General features: G+C 51.4%; 2 protein-coding genes across 2 annotated transcripts in view; one reads left to right on the top strand and one right to left on the bottom strand.

Moving 5' to 3' along the window:
* Positions 1–18982, top strand: part of LOC137346845 (bridge-like lipid transfer protein family member 2) — an 84675-nt gene extending 65693 nt beyond the window's left edge. Inside the window, 6 exon segments of the mRNA XM_068010779.1 lie at positions 877–987; positions 3556–3694; positions 4066–4199; positions 9288–9389; positions 16503–16637; positions 17385–18982. Coding sequence (XP_067866880.1) covers positions 877–987; positions 3556–3694; positions 4066–4199; positions 9288–9389; positions 16503–16637; positions 17385–17576 — 813 coding nt within the window. The 3' untranslated portion in view covers positions 17577–18982.
* LOC137346846 (large ribosomal subunit protein eL31-like) lies at positions 15264–15746 on the bottom strand. The gene has a single exon (XM_068010780.1). It carries the CDS (start codon positions 15729–15731, stop codon positions 15306–15308), a length of 426 nt encoding a protein of 141 aa, XP_067866881.1. The 5' UTR covers positions 15732–15746; the 3' UTR covers positions 15264–15305.
* Positions 18983–19191: the final 209 nt, after the last annotated feature.

The following is a 19191-nucleotide window of genomic DNA, read 5'->3' as shown; positions in this document are numbered from 1 at the left end:
GTTCAATCAGGGCAAATGCGAGGTGATGCATTTTGGAAGATCCAATTCAAGAGTGAACTATACAGTAAGTGGGAAAGTCCTGGGGAAAATTGATGTACAGTGAGATTTGGGTGTTCAGGTCCATTGTTCCCTGAAGGTGGCAACACAGGTCAATAGAGTGGTCAAGAAGGCATACAGCATGCTTTCCTTCATCGGACGGGGTATTGAGTACAAGAGTTGGCAGGTCATGTTACAGTTGTATAAGACTTTGGTTCGGCCACATTTGGAATACTGCGTGCAGTTCTGGTCGCCACATTACCAAAAGGATGTGGATGCTTTGGAGAGGGTGCAGAGGAGGTTCACCAGGATGTTGCCTGGTATGGAGGGCGCTAGCTATGAAGAGAGGTTGAGTAGATTAGGATTATTTTCATTAGAAAGACGGAGGTTGAGGGGGGACCTGATTGAGGTGTACAAAATCATGAGAGGTATAGACAGGGTGGATAGCAAGAAGCTTTTTCCCCAGAGTGGGGGATTCAATTTACAAGGGATCACGAGTTCAAAGTGAGGGGGGAAAAGTTTAGGGGGGATATGCGTGGAAAGTTCTTTACGCAGAGGGTGGTGGGTGCCTGGAACGCGTTGCCAGCGGAGGTGGTAGATGCGAACACGATAGCGTCTTTTAACATGTATCTTGACAGATACATGAATGGGCAGGAAGCAAAGAGATACAGACCCTTAGAAAATAGGCGACAGGTTTAGATAGAGGATCTGGATCGGCGCAGGCTTGGAGGGCTGAAGGGCCTATTCCTGTGCTGTAATTTTCTTTGTTCTTTGAGACTGATGACACTGTCAGATTTTTCTTCCCCTTTTACTCAGGTTTAATGTTTGGGTTTTGTACAGGTGGTGTTACGGCCTCAGAACCCCTCCCAGTCCGTTCGACAGCTCACTCTGAGAATCTTCAGCAAGGTGCGGCCGCCAGTGGGCGGGATCTCAGTCAAAGAACACTTTGAGGTAAGTTTTTAACCAACCAGCAGTCATGAGATTGCTGAGAGCCAATTACAATCTGTAACGCAGCATTCAAGGAAACTTTCAGGATTGCAGAGTAAGAAAATAGGAACAAAGTCCCAGTGCGAACCCCCTCCCCCCACACACACAGTCCCAGTGCAAACCTCCCCCCCCCCCCCACACAGTCCCAGCGCAAACCCCCTCCTCCCCCCCCCCCACACACACAGTCCCAGCGCAAACCCCCTCCCCCCCCCCACACACAGTCCCAGCGCAAACCCCCTCCCCCCACACACACACACAGTCCCAGCACGAACCCCCTCCCCCCACGCACACACACAGTCCCAGCACAAACCCCCTCCCCCCCCACACACACAGTCCCAGCGTGAACCCCCTCCCCCCCACACACACAGTCCCAGCACAAACCCCCTCCCCGCACACACATAGTTCCAGCGTGAACCCCCTCCCCCCACACACACACAGTCCCAGCGTGAACCCCCTCCCCCCACACACACAGTGTCCCAGCACAAATCCCCTCCCCCACACACACAGTCCCAGCACAAACCCCCTCCCCCCACACACACAGTCCCAGCGCAAACCCCCTCCCCACACACACAGTCCCAGTGCAAACTCCCTCCCCCACACACATACACACAGTCCCAGTGCGAACCTCCTCCCCCCACACACGCAGTCCCAGTGCGAACCCCCCACACACATACACACACACCCAGCGCGAACCCCCTCCCCCCACACTCCACATACATTTCAAATACAGACTGTCCCACCATCGAGTCTTGTAAGATATTAGGACAGGTGAATCTAAGACTAGGTTTGAAGGAGCATCTTAAAGAAAGAAAGAGAGTTGGGAAGCTGCAGGAAGGGAATTCTCGAGCTTAGGGCCCGGGCAGCTGAAGGCACGGCCACCAATGGTGGAACAAATAAAATCAGGGATGGTCAAGAGGGCAGAATTAGATGAGTGCAGAGATCTCAGAGTGTTGTAGGGCTGGAGGAGATGACAGAATAGGGAGGGGCGAGGCCAGGGAGGAATCTGAACACAAGGATGAGAATTTTAAAATCTAGACACTGCTGGACTGGGAGCCAGTTTAGGACGGTGAACACAGGAATGAAGGGTGAGCACAGAGTTGCAGGGTGAACAGGACTTGGTGCGAGTTAGGATATGGGCAGCATCCTAAATCCTGCTGGAAATGGATGAATTCACAGAATCTGTCATGCCCCAAAATAATCACTCACCTTTACCAGAAATCCAGGAGGAGAGAATATTGCACAGCTGCAGACGACACCCCCTGCAAAATATACACACATGCATGCACACAGACATCCCCCACAATAAAAAACGTACCCCCACACCACCACACCAGCTGCTCCAAGCCTCATCTGTGGCTTTTCCACCTCCAGATTCCAGCAGTATCCAGACTTTGGTGCTTTATCTAGACTATTCCCATGCTTTCCTGGTCGGCCTTCCTGTACTTACTGAGGGGGGGAGGTGAGGTCCGCGGTGAGGGGTGAGAAGACCCACAGTTTGGAAGTCCTGGCTAAGGATGACTGAGCGATGTGTCGATTTCATACACAATGAGGATACAATTACAGAGAATCTATAGCACAGAAACAGGCCATTCAGCCCAGCTAGTCTGTGCTGTTTTTTTTTGCTCCACACGAGTCTCCTCCCTCATCTCAGCTTTTCAACGTATTCTTTCTATTCCCTTTTCTCTCAAGTACTCATCTAATTTCCTTTTGAAAGCATCCAAGCTATTTACATCCCTGTGGTAATGAGCTCTACATTCTCACCACTCTCTGAGGAAAGGAATTTCTCCTATTTCCATAGTGGATTTATTAGTGACTGTCTTGTATTTATGGCCCCTCGTTTTGAATTCTCCCACTAGTGGAAGCATTCTCTTCACATCTAACCTTCCTAACCCATTCATAACTTTAGAGACCTCTATCAGGTAGCCTCTTTTTAAAGAAAAAACCTTAACCTGGTCAATGTTCCTCAGTAGCTCTAAATCTCTTAGTTCTGGCATCATCCTTGTAAATCTTTCTCCAGTGTTTCTATTGTACTTTTTATAATACAGAAACCCGAACTGCACGGAACTGTAAGTGGGATCTGAACAAGTTTAATATAACTTCATTTCTTTTGAATGCTATACCCCTAGAATTAAATCCCAGTGCTTTGTTAGCACTTTAATTCCTTTGCTGAATTGCAGTGCTGCTTTTAATAATTTGTTCGTGAGTATCCCGAGTTCCCCTTGTTCTTTTACCCCTTTCAGTTTCTTATTTTCTAAGGTGCCGATGATGTTTCTATTTTTCAGTGATTTGCAGTGGAGGAGGAGGTCATTTGACCCATTGAGTCCATAACGGCTCTCCACAGAGCTATTCAAGAGGGGGAGTATGTTTGAAGATTGTGGGTGGGGGTCTCCTGATGGGAATGTGTGAGGGAGAGATCCCAAGCAAGGCGAGAATCCTGGCGAGTGGCTGGTGGCAGCAGAGCAACCGCCAGTGTTAGGGTGAGATCAGGCTCTTCAGCCCCACTGACAAGCAACCTTTGAACCCTGGTTTCAGGTGAATGTTGTCCCACTCACCATTCAGCTCACCTACCAGTTCTTCAGGAGAATGATGGGCTTCTTCTTCCCTGGGCGGAATGTTGAGGAGGATGAAACAGGAACTGATGAAGAAGACAAGTCAAAACTGGTGACAACAGGTGAAGACGCATAGCAAGTGGAGAATGGCACTCGTGGCACAGTGGGCCACGGGACGGTGTTGTTCCTGGCAGTCTTTGGACAGGAGCTCACTGTGTACAGGTGTATGGGTGCTGTGTCTGGCTGTAATTGTGTGCATGGTGGTGTGGGGGTACGTTTTTTATTGTGGGGGATGTCTGTGTGCATGCATATGTGTGTGTTTTGCAGGGGGTGTGTTCATGTGTTGGGGGTGTGCATGTGTGTTGGGGTGAGACGTTGTTGGAGTGTGTGCATGTATCTGTGTGTTGTATGTTGGAGTGAGCATGTGTGTGTATGTGTGTTGGTGAACACTGCCTGTTTTTTTTACACGCTGCCTGTTTGACTCGCTGTGCAGGAATCCAGGTTAATGTGAAGTCTCGCCAGCTGATAGCGCCTGAGGAATCTGTTAGTTTGGGAGCAGGGAAAGGAGTCACGGCTGGATTAAACAGGGGGTCTGCAGTGAGGAGATCCTTCAGGAAGCTTCCGGAGGTAGGTCAGCTTCCCGTGCGGTAATCAGAGTGATCGTGTTTGTCCTGACCTGGTTTCTCATTCTCTCCCCATCCCCCAGTCTCCCCTGACGGTGCTGACTCTGAGTGGGGGGGACAGTCCCATGAGGACCAGCCTTTCTCCGATCCCTCACACAAGTCACCGTATGAGCAGAAAGTCCTCGGCTCTGCTCCCAAACCTGCCAGAGGATCCATCAGCCCTAGCTTAGTGGGTAGCACTCTCTCTCACCTCTGAGTGAATGTGTTGTGGGTCCGAGGCCTGCTCCAGAGTACTTAATCCAGTTCAGCGCTGAGGGAGTGCAGCATTGCCAGGTGAGAGTTAAACAAGGCCCTGTCTGCCCTTTCAGGAGGATGTAAAACAGTCAAAGTTTCCTGGGCCAATTTTTGTCCCTCAACCAACATCACTTAAAACAGATTATCTGGTTATTATCACTGCTGTTTGTGAGATCTTGCTGTGCACATTGGCTGCTGTGTTTCCTACATTACAAAAGTGACCACACTTCAAAAATACTTAATTGGCTGGAAAGCGCTTTGGGACGTCCTGTGCTTCTGAAAGGCCCAATAGAAATGTTCTTTCTTTCGGAGTGGGTGATGCCGACCAGAGAAAGGGGGAAAATGGACGGAAGCTTGGGGCCTTGGACCAGATCAAATTCTAATTCGCTCCACCCCACAGACTGGCAAAGAGGCAGATAAATATTCATCCAAATCTCCACTGCCCCTCTCCGAACTTGCACCAATTCCCATCACCCCTGTGCTCGCTGACCTACATTGGCTCCCGGTCTGGCAACACCTCAGTGTTAAAGTTCTCATCCTTGTTTGCAAATCCCTCCATGGTCTCGGCCCCTCCCTATCTCTGTAACCTCGACCAACCCCACAACCCTCCGCGATACCTGCGCTCCTCCAATTCTGGCCTCTTGAGCATCCCTGATTTTACTTGCCTCACCATTGGTGGCCGTGCCTTCAGCTGCCTGGGCCCTAAGCTCTTGAATTCCCTCCCTAAACCTCTCCACCTCTCTCCATCTCCTTTTTAACCCAGCTTTTGGTCATCTGTCCCAATATCTCCTTACGTGGCTCAGTGTCAAATTTTGTTTGACAGTCACTCCTGTGAAGCGCCTTGTGACGCTTTACCATGTTAAAGGCACTATATAAATGCAAGTTGTTGTTGAGGAATGATCCCAAGTGACAATATCCCTGATTTTGGGGTTTTCCCAGACAATCTCGCAGGCTGCTGAAACCTCAGCTCCCATGGTCCATGTTGTCGGGGTTTAATAGGTGGCCTGGGCTGAGGAAACTCCCTCCCGAGGCCATTTCGCCTGCCTCCAACACTGTGACCAAGTTTGGGGAAACGGAGTCATAGCATTCCCCAAACCTGCCACCTGTGCCTTGCTCGTACCCTAGGATCGCCAGTGTTGGGGTGGGGGTGGGGGTTGTTGATGATAATCGCCCCACCCCCACTAATCATTGGAATATTCCTCGGTGGGAGAGCATTGTGTCTGAGCCTACACACCAGGCTCGGGGGCTGTAGGGGGAGCGTCTCAGCAGATGATGATCAGGACTGGGAACTCTTGTTGATTTAATTTCCCAGGTCGGGGTCAAAGAGACCACCTACCAGCCCCACTGCTGCCCAGCAGTGATCAGCTAACTGGGCATGGAAAGGACCCTCCAACATGGAGCAGGATACCTCTCCACCAACTTTATCAGCCCCCTTTCAGTTTTTTTTATTCATTCATGGGATGTGGGTGTCGCTGGCCAGGCCAGCATTGATTGCCAATCCCTAATTGCCCTTGAGAAGGTGGTGGTGAGCTGCCTTCTTGAACAGCTGCAGTCCATGTGAGGTAGGTACACCCACAGTGCTGTTAGGAAGGGAGTTCCAGGATTTTGACCCAGTGACAGTGAAGGAATGGTGATATAGTTCCAAGTCAGGATGGTGTGTGACTTGGAGGGGAACTTGCAGGTGGTGATGTTCCCATGCATCTGCTGCCCTTGTCCTTCCAGTTGGTAGAGGTCGCGGGTTTGGATGGTGCTGTCTAAGGAGCCTTGGTGTGTTGCTGCAGTGCATCTTGTAGATGGTACACACTGCTGCCACTGTGCATCGGTGGTGGAGGGAGTGAATGTTTGTAGATGGGGTGTCAATCAAGCGGGCTGCTTTGTCCTGGATGGTGTCGAGCTTCTTGAGTATTGTTGGAGCTGCACCCATCCAGGCAAGTGGAGAGTATTCCATCACACTCCTGACTTGTGCCTTGTAGATGGTGGACAGGCTTTGGGCAGTCAGGAGGTGAGTTACTCGCTGCAGGATTCCTAGCCTCTGACCTGCTCTTGTAGCCTTGGTATTTAAATGGCTACTCCAGTTCAGTTTCTGGTCAATGGTAGCCCGGAGGATGTTGATAGTGGGGGATTCATCGATGGTAATGCCATTGAATGTCAAGGGGAGATGGTTAGATTTTCTCTTGTTGGAGATGGTCATTGCCTGGCACTTGCATGACGTGAATGTTACTTGCCACTTACCAGCCCAAGCCTGGATATTGGCCAGGTGTTGCTGCATTTCTACACGGACTGCTTCAGTATTTGAGGAGTAGCGAATGGTGCTGAACATTGGGCAATCATCAGCGAACATCCCCACTTCTGACCTTATGATTGAAGGAAGGTTATTGATGAAGTAGCTGAAGATGATTGGGCCTGGGGCACGACCCTGAGGAACTCCTGCAGTGATGTCCTGGAGCTGAGATGATTGACCTCCAACAACCACAGCCATCTTCCTTAGTGCTAGGTATGACTCTAGCCAGCGGAGGGTTTTCCCCCTGATTCCCATTGACTCCAGTTTTGCTAGGGCTCCTTGATGCCATACTCGGTCAAATGCTGCCTTGATGTCAAGGGCAGTCACTCACCTCACCTCTGGAGTTCAGCTCTTTTGCCCATGTTTAGGCCAAGGCTGTAATGAGGTCAGGAGCTGAGTGGCCCTGGCAGAACCCAGACTGAGCATCAGTGAGCAGGTTATTGCTGAGCAAGTGCCACTTGATAGCACTGTTGATGACACCTTCCATCACTTTGCTGATGATTGAGAGTAGACTGAAAGGACGGTAATTGGCCGGGTTGGATTTGTTCTGCTTTTTGTGCACAGGACATACCTGGGCAATTTTCCACATTGCCAAGTAGATGCCAGTGTTGTAGCTGTACTGGAACAGCTTTGCAAGGGGCACGGCAAGTTCTGGAGCACAGGTCTTCAGTACTATTGCCGGAATATTGTCAGGGCCCACAGCCTTTGCAGTATCCAGTGCCTTCAGTCGTTTCTTGACATCACGCGGAGTTTATCGAATTGGCTGAAGTCTGGCATCTGTGATGCTGGGGACGTCAGGAGGAGGCTGAGATGGATCATCAACTTGGCACTTCTGGCTGAAGATTGTTGCAAGTGCTTCAGCCTTGTCTTTTGCATTGATGTGCTGGGCTCCCCCATCATTGAGGATGAGGATATTTGTGGAGCCACCTCCTCCCGTTAGTTGTTTAATTGTCCACCACCATTCACGACTGGATGTGGCAGGACTGCAGAGCTTAGATCTGATCCGTTGGTTATGGGATCGCTTAGCTCTGTCTATCGCATGCTGCTTACGCAGTTTGGCACGCCGATAGTCCTGTGTTGTAGCTTCACCAAGTTGACACCTTATTTTGAGGTATGCCTGGTGCTGCTCCTGACATGCCCTCCTGCACTCTTTATTGAACCAGGGTTGGTCTCCTGGCTTGATGGTAATGGTAGAGTGGGGGATATGCCGGGCCATGAGGTTACAGATTGTGGTTGAGTACAATTCTGCTGCTGTTGATGGCCCACAGCGCCTCATGGATGCCCAGTTTTGAGTTACGAGATCTGTTCGAAATCTATCCCATTTAGCACAGTGATAGTGCCACACAACACGATGATGGGTACTCTTAATGTGAAGACACTTCTTCATCTCCACAAGCACTGTGCAGTGGTCACCCCTATCAATACTGTCATGGACAGAAGCATCTGCAACAGGAAGATTGGTGAGGACGAGGTCAAGTATGTTTTTCCCTCTTGTTGGTTCACTCACCACCTGCCGCAGACCCAGTCTAGCAGCTATGTCCTTTCGTACTCGGCCAGCTCAGTCAGTAGTGGTGCTACCGAGCCACACTTGGTGATGGACATTGAAGTTCCCCACCTAGAGTACATTCTGTGCCTTTGCCACCCTCAGTGCTTCTTCAGATTGTTTTTAAATATGGAGAAGCACTGATTCATCAGCTGAGAAGGTGCGGTAGGTGGTAATCAGCAGGAGGTTTCCTTGACCATGGGGTCCGGAGTCGATGTTGAGGACTCCCAGGTCAACTCCCTCCCTACTGTATACCACTGTGCCGCCACCTCTGGTGGGTCTGTCCTGCTGGTGGGACAGGACATACCCGGGATGGTGATGGCAGTGTCTGGAACATTGTCTGTAAGGCATGATTTGGTATGACTATGTCAGGCTGTTGCTTGACTAGTCTGTGGGACAGCTCTCTTGAGACAAGCCCCCAGATGTTAGTAAGGAAGACTTTGCAGGGTCGACAGGGCTGGGTTTGCCGTTGTCATTTCCAATGCTAAGGTCGATGCCGGGTGGTCCGTCCAGTTTCATACCTTTTCTTAGGCTTTGTAGCAGTTTGATACAACTGAGTGGCTTTCAGAGAGCCTTTAACAGTTAACCACATTGCTGTGGGTCTGGAGTCACATGTAGGCCAGACCAGGTAAGGACAGCAGATTTCCTTCCCGAAAGGACATTAGTAAACCAGATGGGTTTTTACAACAATCGACAATGGTTTCATGGTGCACTAGACTAGCTTTTTAATTCCAGATTTATTAATTGAATTCAAATTCCACCATCTGCCGTGGTGGGATTTGAATGCATGTCCCCAGTGCATTTGCCTGGGACTCTGGGTTACTAGTCTAGTGACAATACCAATACGTCACCGTCTCCTCCTCAAAGTTAAAGGTGGATGGCTTTCTCTCAGTTCCTGCTCGTCAACAGGCCAGTCAGGAACAGGATCATGTGATCGTACACGATGTGACTTTATCCTTGTTTCTCCCCCGTAGCATCCGGTGGACGACATCGATAAGATGAAGGAGAGAGCTGCAATGAACAATTCCTTCATCTATGTGAAGATTCCGCAGGTCCCTCTCTGCGTCAGCTACAAGGTGAGACTTCTGTCGAGAAAGCAGCAGCTGGTAATTAAACTAAAGCCTGTTTCATATTCAAGAGCCTCAGTGGTATACAGATATGTGAGGTTATCCAGACTGAGCAGATGAATGTGTGTTTGTTTTTCTCTGTCTCTGTATCTAACCCCGTGCTATACCTGTCCTGGGAGTGTTTGATGGGACAGTGTAGAGGGAGCTTTACTCTGTATCTAACCCCGTTTTTTTTTTTTGTTTTTTTTAAATAACTTTATTAAAAACAGAAATAAACAAAAACTCAAATTAAAATGCCATTTTTGGCGTTGACAATGCACTCCAGTCCCTGCGGTGCCCACCGGTCGCGGAAGGCCTCAAGCGTACCGGCGGACACCGCATGCTCCTTCTCCAGGGACACCCAGGCGCGAACGTAACCGTGGAAGAGGGGCAGGCAATCGGGGAGGACGGAACCCCCGACGGCCCGCAGCCTGGACCTGTGAATTGCCACCTTGGCCAGGCCCAGGAGCAGACCGACGAGATCCTCCTCCCGGCCCACGCCCCTCCGCACCGGGTGCCCAAAGATCAGGAGCGTGGGACTGAAGTGCAGCCAGAATTTGAGGAGCAGCCCCTTCAGATACTCAGAGGGCTGCAACCTCGCACACTCCATATATACATGGAACACGGACTCGTCCAGGCCGCAGAAAGTACAGGCGGCCTGGGAGTCCGTGAACCTACTTAAAAGTCTATTGCACGGGACTGCCCTGTGCAACACCCTCCACCCCAGGTCCTCGATGTAAAGGGGGAAGACTCCCGCGTAGAGACACCTCCATCGGGGTTTCCTGTCGCCGCCAGATGGCAACGCGGACCGCCAGGGCGTGTCCGGCTGGCTGACGAGGGTGAGGAAGTGGAGAGTGTGCAGGAGCAGCCCGTACAGGAAACCCCTCCGCGCCGATTGGAATGGCACAGAGGGCATTTCCGAGAGGCGGCTCGGGTTGTGCAGGACCGGCTCCCGAGGAGGGTTTCGGGGCCTGGATCCGATGAGCAGTTCCGGCCGAGCGGGTGTCAGCTCGGCCGGGATCGCTCCGCACTCCCGAGCCCCCTCGCCACCCGCAGTGAGGGGCGTCCCGGGGGTTTCGGCTACTCCTCCGCCCGCCAGACCGTCCCCGGAGTCAGCCGCCTGGACAGCCGAGGCGCTCACCTCCGCCGGTGGGGGAGCGCCCTGACTGGAGGCGACCATGTTCCAGACTCGGAATAGATCCCGGTAAAAGACAGGCAACTCCCTCAGAGAAGCGCGGCTAACGGACTCCACCAGGAGCTGCGTGTCGTCTTGAAGGCAGTGACACTGGTGGAAAAAATACGTTGCCAGCGCTCACCATCTGGGAGGACGGTCGATGTACAGGGTATCTCAGCAGGGTCCGAAGGCGGAGAGTCACAGCCTGGGTGCGGACGCACACCAGCGACTGACCGCCCTCCTCAATCGGGAGACTCAGGACCGTGGCAGAGACCCAGTGTTTCCTCTTGCCCCAGAAGAAATCGACGAGTTTCTTCTGGATCTTGTTGGCAAATGCAGGGGGCGGGGCCAAAGTGACCAACCGGTATCACAATATGGAGGCCACCAGTTGGTTTATGACCAGCGCTCGGCCCCTGTAGGAAAGCACTCGGAGCAGTCCTGTCCAGCGCCCCAGCCGAGCGGTGACTTTCGCCTCCAACTCCTGCCAGTTTGCCGGCCAGGCTTCCTCAGCGGGGCTCAGGTGGACTCCCAGATAGAGGAGGTGCGTGGTGCTCCACGCAAAAGGTGTCATCTCCTCCGCCAGGGAGTCCACCCGCCACTGACCCACCAGGAGTCCGGAACATTTCCCCCAACTGATCCTCGCGGAGGACGCGGCAGAAAAGGTCTGCTGGCAGTCGCGCATCCTCCGCAAGTCAACGGGATCTGTGACCGCGAGGAGCACGTCGTCGGCGTAAGCCGAGAGGACGACCCGCATTGCCGGCTCGCGCAGAGCCAATCCCGTCAACCTCCTGCGAAGCAGGCACAGGAAGGGCTCCACGCAGATGGTATACAATTGGCCGGACATGGGGCATCCCTGACGCACTCCTCTCCCAAACCAAAGGGGCGCCGTCAAGGACCCGTTAACTTTGACTAGACCCGAAAAGGTATTCGTGATCCACCCTGTCAAACGCCTTCTCCTGATCGAGGGAGAGAAAGGCGACCGTCTGACCAGTCTTCTGGGAAAGTTGGATCAGGTCCCGGACCAGGTGGATGATGTCCAGGATGGACCGGCCCGGGACCGTGTAGGACTGGTCGGAGTGGATCATGTGGGCCAGCACGGAACCAAGGCAGGTAGACATAGCCCAGGCAAAGATCTTATAATCCGTGCTGAGGAGGGAGACCGGACGCCAGTTTTTAAGCAGGCGGATATCGCCCCTCTTCGGCAGCAGGACGATGACCGCCCTGCGCCACGAGAGGGGCATCTCCCCGGTCGCCAGGCTTTCCCCCAGGACCCGCGCGTAATCGTCCCCCAGGACGTCCCAGAACGTCCTGAGGAACTCCACGGTCAACCCATCTTGCCCACATCCCACCATAGCCTCAAGGAGGGGAAGCCCCCCTGCTTCCTTCTCCAGTCGGCCCAGAATCGACAGAACGAGTCCCGAAATCGCTCGTCCTCCAGCAGCCGGTTGTTAAGGTGCCAGTACGCGGACCCCGCCCGCGTGCGGAGCGGAGTGAACTTCGCCCACACCAGGCGGTGGTCCGAGCACGGTACCAGCCGCATGGAGGCCGCCGAGACGCGGGAGACGTACGCCTGCGAAAAGTAGAGGCGGTCGATTCGGGACCCTCCTCCTCCAGACCTCCACGTGAAGGCGCTGGAGTTGGGATGGAGATTCCGCCAGACGTCCACCAAGTTAAGGGAGCTGATCAGTTCCCTCAACTTCTCCACCGACACTTGGCCGCGCTGGGGACTGGAACGATCCCCCACCTCGAGGGTGCAGTTAAAATCCCCCCCGAGGATGATGCACTCGCCGCTATCGATGGAGCTCAAGAGAGCGGACACTTCTTCAAAGAAGCGCGCTTGCAACGCGCCGGGCCTGGGCGCGTACACGTTCACAAAGTGGAGCGGCACGCTACCCAGGTGAACGGCGAGGTGGAGCAAGCAGCCCGGCACTAGCTCCTCGACCCCCAAGATCTCCGGCTGAAAAGTCGGGGCCAACAAGATAGCCACCCCACTAGAAATAGGGGTGAGGTGACTCATGTAGACCCCACCCTGCCACTCCAGGAGCCAGGTGGCTTCGTCTCCCGGAACGGTGTGGGTTTCCTGCAGAAAGCTCACCGCGTATCTCCCTTCCCTAAGGACTGAGAGATTGTGAAATCTGCGGTGAGACCCCCTGCTGCCGTTGATGTTGAGGCTGGCTATGGTTATCTTCATGTCAAAGGTACTTAAAACCAGTCACCAACACCTCACTGTGAGGAGGGAGTGGAAGTGCACCTGGCCTTCCACTCCCCCAGCAACCCATTGAGGAACACATTAAAACGGCGCCTCTCAACCAGTTTCACATCCGCGCGCTTTCCTGCTTTCTTAAGGGCGGCACGGACGGACAGGATGATCAGCGCCAGATTCGACCAAGGGCCAGATGAACTTTATTGCGGCAGCCCCTGCAAACCACGAGGAAATCCCGGAGTTCCGCCGTCGGGATGGAGAGATTCGGTGGGTGGCACGAGGGACTCCACCACCTCACTGGCGATGGAATCAAGGTCATCCTCCGTGCCCCACACCGAATCCCCATCCTCCTCTGTGTCGTCACCGCCAGCGGCCGACACATCCACCACACACTGGAGGCGGAGAGAGGAGGCCATCTCCAGCTCCGACAGCACCCGCAGGCCCAGCAGATGGGGCAGCATTCTCTGTTATAACCGGGTCGGGTGTCTTCTGGGTGGTGGAGGACTCCAGCTGGGAGGGACGACCCTCTGGGGCCTCGCCCTCCCTCTCTCTCAGGGCATCCGACCCAGTGGCAGTGGCAGAATGGGCAGCGTCCCCAGGCTCCCCCACCACAAGCAGGGCTCCACTGGCTTCCCCCAGAGGGGCCACATGTACAGGTGTCTCCCCCTCCCCTCCATCCTGAGGCATAGGGAGCTCCTGCCCAGACTTTGCAGCCTTGATGTTGGTGGTGGTAAGGGGAACCTGAGGACCCGAAACAGGAGACAGCTCCCCTCCAACAGTTGGACCCTGCACCTCAGGGCCCCTTGTTACCTCAGTGGAGGGGTGCCTTCTCCTCTTTTTCCCACTAGGGCGCAGAGGCTCAGAGACCTCCATGTCATCAGAGGCCTCCGCCTCTGCACCCTCCCTTTTTGTTCTTTTTAGTCACCCTGGGCCTGAGCCCAGCCCTGGGACAGGTGGATTCCATGGGAATGGGCTTTGGACTGAGCTCAGGCTCGGGTTGTGTCAAAGTGTCCAGGGGACACGCCTCTTGATGTTTCTTTTTTCTCCGCGTCTTCCTTCCACTCGGACGGACACTCCCCTCCCCGCCGAAGGCTGTGAAAACCACAGCCTCTGGAACCGACTGAGCGGTGTCTGTTGGATGTTTGGGGGGAGTGGGAGGAGGTGCTGTGGAACCACCTTGGGCCGCCGAGGTGGAGCTGGCAGCCGGGAGGTTGGGGCAGTTCTTACGAATATGCCCCACCCCCTTGCAGACGTGGCACCCGCGCCCCGTCCGAGGTCCAAATGACGGTAGGCTGTCCCCTGGAACTCTACACTGAAGTGGCCCTCTAAGGCGGCGGAAGGAGTAGACATGTCGGAGGCTGTGCTCCCAAAGACCGAGCGGGACTGGGGTGATCCCCGACCTCACCTCCCCCAGATGGTGTAGGTGGGGGAGGAGGAGCCCATCAGGAATTAAGGGTGGGACGTTTGACAACATTACCCGCTGCGCAGTGGCTCCCAGAGGGTCCACTGGCAGGAAAGTCCCACCCACTGTGAGCCCCGTACTTTGGGCAAGGGACACCGCCCGCTCGGTCTTCAGGAAGAACACAGCCTTCCCATACATCTTTGAGGCTGCCACAATGGCCGAGGGGCCGACCACCTCGGCCATTGCCTTAACGCAAGCCTCAATAGTCATGGTAGGGTGGGTGTAACTCTTTGTTGTCAATATTCTAAATGGTGATGGGGCCACTGGAGTGGCTGCTGCAGCTGCTGCAGTATCGGAGGGCCCCGCCACCAAACAAGGCTGTGAAGCCATCGGGTAGAAGAGTCACGTCCACCGATGAGAGAAAAATAAATAAAATTGAAATTGAGAGAATGGAATAACAAATAACAAATTATTGCAAAAAGCACAAAAGCACAGACTGGAGGGTATGGCTAGGGAGAGAGGCTGAACGAGAGGAGGGTCAGGAGGAATCAGTCTCTTTGCAGGTGTTAATGCAGGCAGTCCTTTTGCTGTTCATCCAGTTGGTGGTGGGAGGGGGTGCGATGTCTTCACTTGGGACAGCTGTAGCTGCCCAGACACACTCTGCTTCCGATGTGCTTTACAAAGTTAAGAGAAAGTCCCTTCACCTGGGCAGCTCCAGCTATCCCAGGCTAGCTCGTTGGGGTGGGGAGGGAGTTCCTATTCAATGCTGTTAAAACACAGGAGCTCCCTGTTCAAACAAACAACCCCACCCAAAGTCTTCCGGTCTCTTCCTTTCCCCCTCCCCACAACAATTAATGAAAGGGCTACAAAACCCAAACTCACAAGAGCTGACAGTTCTAGTTTCCTGCTTTCTTCTCACAAAAAGACAGATGGAAATCCTTAGTTTCAGTCTCAGTCTCTCCCTCTTGCAGCAGTCACACAGCCTCCAGCCTCTGCACACAGCAACAGTCAGCTGCACCTTGTTGATACACTCAACACCTCCAATTAGCCAGCAGCCAACCCCTGTTTTTTTTTTCAGTTTTTGAAGTTTATTTTAACATTTACAGATCAGTTTTCATCAACATTGACTGTCTGCAGACCTTTGTAGGACGTGACAGGAACATAGGTTACCAACGTGTAGAGTTTATTAGGCGAATCCTCATCTTCATTGCGTTTTCTGGATAAACGCACACGAATGCGATATGGAACATTCCTTACACCTTTAGCCCAAACAGCCTTGTTCAATCGAGTATCAATGCGGACATCAGGAGTACCCATCTCCTTAATGGCACGAGGAGCACGTCTCTTAAAACCCACGCCATGGATACGCTTATGCACATTTATCGTATATTCCCTCGTAACCACCTCGTTGATGGCAGAACGGCCCTTCTTTTTCTCTCCCCCCGTGCTGTACCTGTCCTGCGAGTGTTTGATGCTGCCCTGGGTGCGCCAATGGAAAAACTTCCATTCTCTAACCTTGGCTTCCTTCACCATTCTCTCCTTCCTGGTGAACTGATTTCCAAATCAATTGGGTGATAAAGGTCGCTGCCTCCCCTCTTTTGACTCTGATCTTTTCATCTGTGCTCAGTGGGTTTTGAAACTTTCACCAGTGACCAATTTCTCTGGACTTGTTTTTGTCAATTCCCTTCATAATCACGTTCAAAATCATGAAGCTTTTTGATAGAATAAATAAGGAGAAACTGTTTCCAGTGGCAGGAGAGTCGGTAACAGAGGACACAGATTTAAGGTCATTGGAAAAACAGCTAGTGGGAGATGAGAATTTTTTTTTAACGCAGTGAGTTGTTGTGATCTGGAATGCACTGCCTGAAAGGGCAGTGGAAGCAGATTCAATAGTAACTTTCAAAAGGGAATTGGATAAATAGTTTAAGGGGAAAGATTTTCAAGACTCTGGGGAAAAAGAGCAGGGGAGTGGGATTAATTGGATAGCCCTTTCAAAGAGGCAGCATAGGCTCGATGGGCTGAATGGCCTTTTTCTGTGTTGTGTGATCTATGATTCTATCTTGAAATCTTCAATCAGAAAATAACACCATCTTCTTGAACTTTCCTTCGGGATTAAGACCACTGCTTTCTGGTAACTGAACATGTAAAATTCTGTATGGGATTTTATGTTGTTTTGGCTTTCACATCCCAGTCAGTGACCTTGTGTGTAACTTGGATTCCCAATCCTGGAATCCTCTCAGTTGTTCTTTCTCCACCTGAACCCTGGTTTCAATGCTGGGAATCTCCTGAATTTGTGTGTTTCAGGGTGAGAAGAATATCGAGGACTGGAAGGATTTCAATCTGGTTTTGCCATGCTTGGAATACCATAACAACACGTGGACCTGGCTGGACTTCGCTATGGCTGTCAAGAGGGACAGTCGCAAGGCTCTGCTTGCTCAGGTGAGCCTGCATAGGTCTTCCTGGGAGAGGAGGAAAAGCGGATAAAACCCCAGGTCAATCAGGAAAAATGACCTGGAAAATTTCTCTTTAGTCCCTGTAGGTGACTGAAACTGGTCCAGATCTCTCCGATCCTGATTCATGTTACAGGACACCTACCTGTTATGCGAAGTGATCTTTGTCCCAGTCACAAACAGGTGCTGCTCTCACTTGAAGCAATTCAGAGAATCGGTGTTCACTGCAGTTGCTGACAGCCTGTTCCAGATGACCATTATTCTCTGGGAAAACTGTCACCTCCTGATGTCTAACCTGGCATTGTCCTTAACTTAATTATGATGTCTTCCCTGACTTGTCCAGTTGCATTAATTGTCCCCATCGAGTCCCTGGATTATTTTATAAACCTTGATCAAATCATCCCTGATCCTTTTCTCATTGGTGAGAATGTGGAACTCGCTACTACACCGAGTGGTTGAGACAACGAGCATCAAGGCATTTAAAGGGAAGCTGGATAAACACATGAGGGAGAAAGGAATAGAAGGATACGCTGATGGGATGAGAGAAAGTAGGGGCTGGGGGAGGCTCCTGTGGAGCATAAACACCAGCATGGAGAAGCTGGGCCGAATGGCCTGTTTCTGTGCCGTAATTAGGAGTTTTAATCTGGGAATTAATCTGCCTTGGATCATTGCATCTGTAAAAACACCAAGTCTCCTCTTAATATTTTGCCCCTTCACCCCACCCAACCCTGCACAGGTAATAAAGGAGAAACTCCGTCTGAAACCAGCTTCAGGATTGGAGGCGAGGGGCAAGAACACTGAGCTTAAAACAGACGGAAACATACAGCAACAAGAGGAGGATGAAAAGGCACGTCTACTGATCGGGTCAAAACTGATCTCTGGCGATAAAGCCTCAAGCAAGAAATCGCTCTTCGGGAAGAGGAAGTGAGTACAGAGATCGGAGGATTGATTCTCACACTTTCTCACCGTAGTGACAACACAGTGGATTGGGGGAAGATGTTGTTGGATATTACACAGCCACTTACTCCCCCCACCAGACTCCTAATTATAACCCCTAGGCACTTTCAGCTGCTGTAAAATTGTGTAAAAAATTGTTATTAAAAAAGGCTTCATAAACTGTGATGTAATTAATAGTCACACTAAAAGCTGCACTGTTTTGTAGTAACTGTAAAATTTGTAATTTACTTATTTTTTTCTGCCTTTCAACTGTAATCGTGATTTTAAAAAATTGAGCTTCAAATACAGTTCTTCCCACTTTACCAAAAAGGAAGTTCTGGAAACTTTAGCCAAATGATTATGAAGCATATCCAGCAGTGGCCCTAGGAGTGAATGAATCAATTAACAGTCGAATAGTCCCCATTTCTGTTGGGTCCTGTTTATTGACGGGCACTGACTTTGTAGGTGCTTTCTGTTGAGGTCTATTGATGAATGGTCTCTGGGTGATGTAGGTTTGTGTTGGTCTGTATTTATAACTGAGCTCCCTCCCATCCCCCGACCAGGAACAGAGTCTGGGACCCTCCCAACGTTTCCTAGAATACAACACAGCTCCCTCAACTTCCAGCCCCAGTTCTGAGGGGCAGTGTGGAAAATGAGCCAAGCTTCAGATCCCTTCCTCAATAAAACCATTTTTTTTTTTAAAGAATGTAGAAACCCACAGGAACAAAACAAGGAAAGCAGCCAATTGCCAAAAAATAAATGCTATGGGATCGGTGTCTGTTAATTCAGTGTTCTATCATTTAATTCTTGAAGCATTCTGTGAAAAGATTTTGCAGGGAAAATTTTGAGCTTATTTGATACAGGGGGACAGCTTTTGTTTTATTTAGGGGTTGTAGGAAAAGTATTTAAAAATATTTCACTGTCCCGGTTTAGGGTTTCCTTCGCCCAGGTTTGCAGGTAAGCCTGGGAAATGCTAATTGCAGCAGGGGGGGGGGGGGCTGTACCCAACGACTTCCTCCCCCCCCCCCCCTTAACTTGAAGTTACCATTGTGCTTCTTGTAGGCAGTGTTGCGCTCCCAAACCAGAGCTACAGCCTAAAGCGCAAACTCACGCAGTGAGCACTGCCCCCTTCCCAACAGCTCCAGTGCACTTCCACTTCTCTCTGTTTAGGTTTCAGCTCCAAGCACAATAGAGCAAACCATGTGTACTCAGGATGTGTTAGAGGAGTCGTCACATTATCTTTGTTGGTGTAATCAATGCATTGCTTTTTTTAAGAATTATTGTTTTTTAAGCAGATACTGCTCTCAGTCTCGATTCCACTGTAACAGGTTCATAAACATAAATGTGACTTGTAAAAAAAAAAGACGTAAAACAAGGAATAAAGTTGTTTTGTAACAACTTATTGTGCATGTTTCTGATTCAGACCAAAGGTTGCTGAGTTTCCTCATTTGTTAAAGTTATGGCTCATGGAATAAAAGGGATGGTAGCAACATGGATATGAAATTGGCTGAGTGACCGAAAACAATGAGTAGTGATTAATGGATGTTTTTCAGACTGGAGGAATATTTTTAGTAGAGTTCCCCAGGGGTCAGCGTTGGTACCCTTGC

This window comes from Heterodontus francisci, chromosome 30, assembly GCF_036365525.1.
Source record: "Heterodontus francisci isolate sHetFra1 chromosome 30, sHetFra1.hap1, whole genome shotgun sequence".
Taxonomy (NCBI): Eukaryota; Metazoa; Chordata; class Chondrichthyes; order Heterodontiformes; family Heterodontidae; genus Heterodontus; species Heterodontus francisci.
This window is presented reverse-complemented; position numbering and strand designations above follow the sequence as displayed.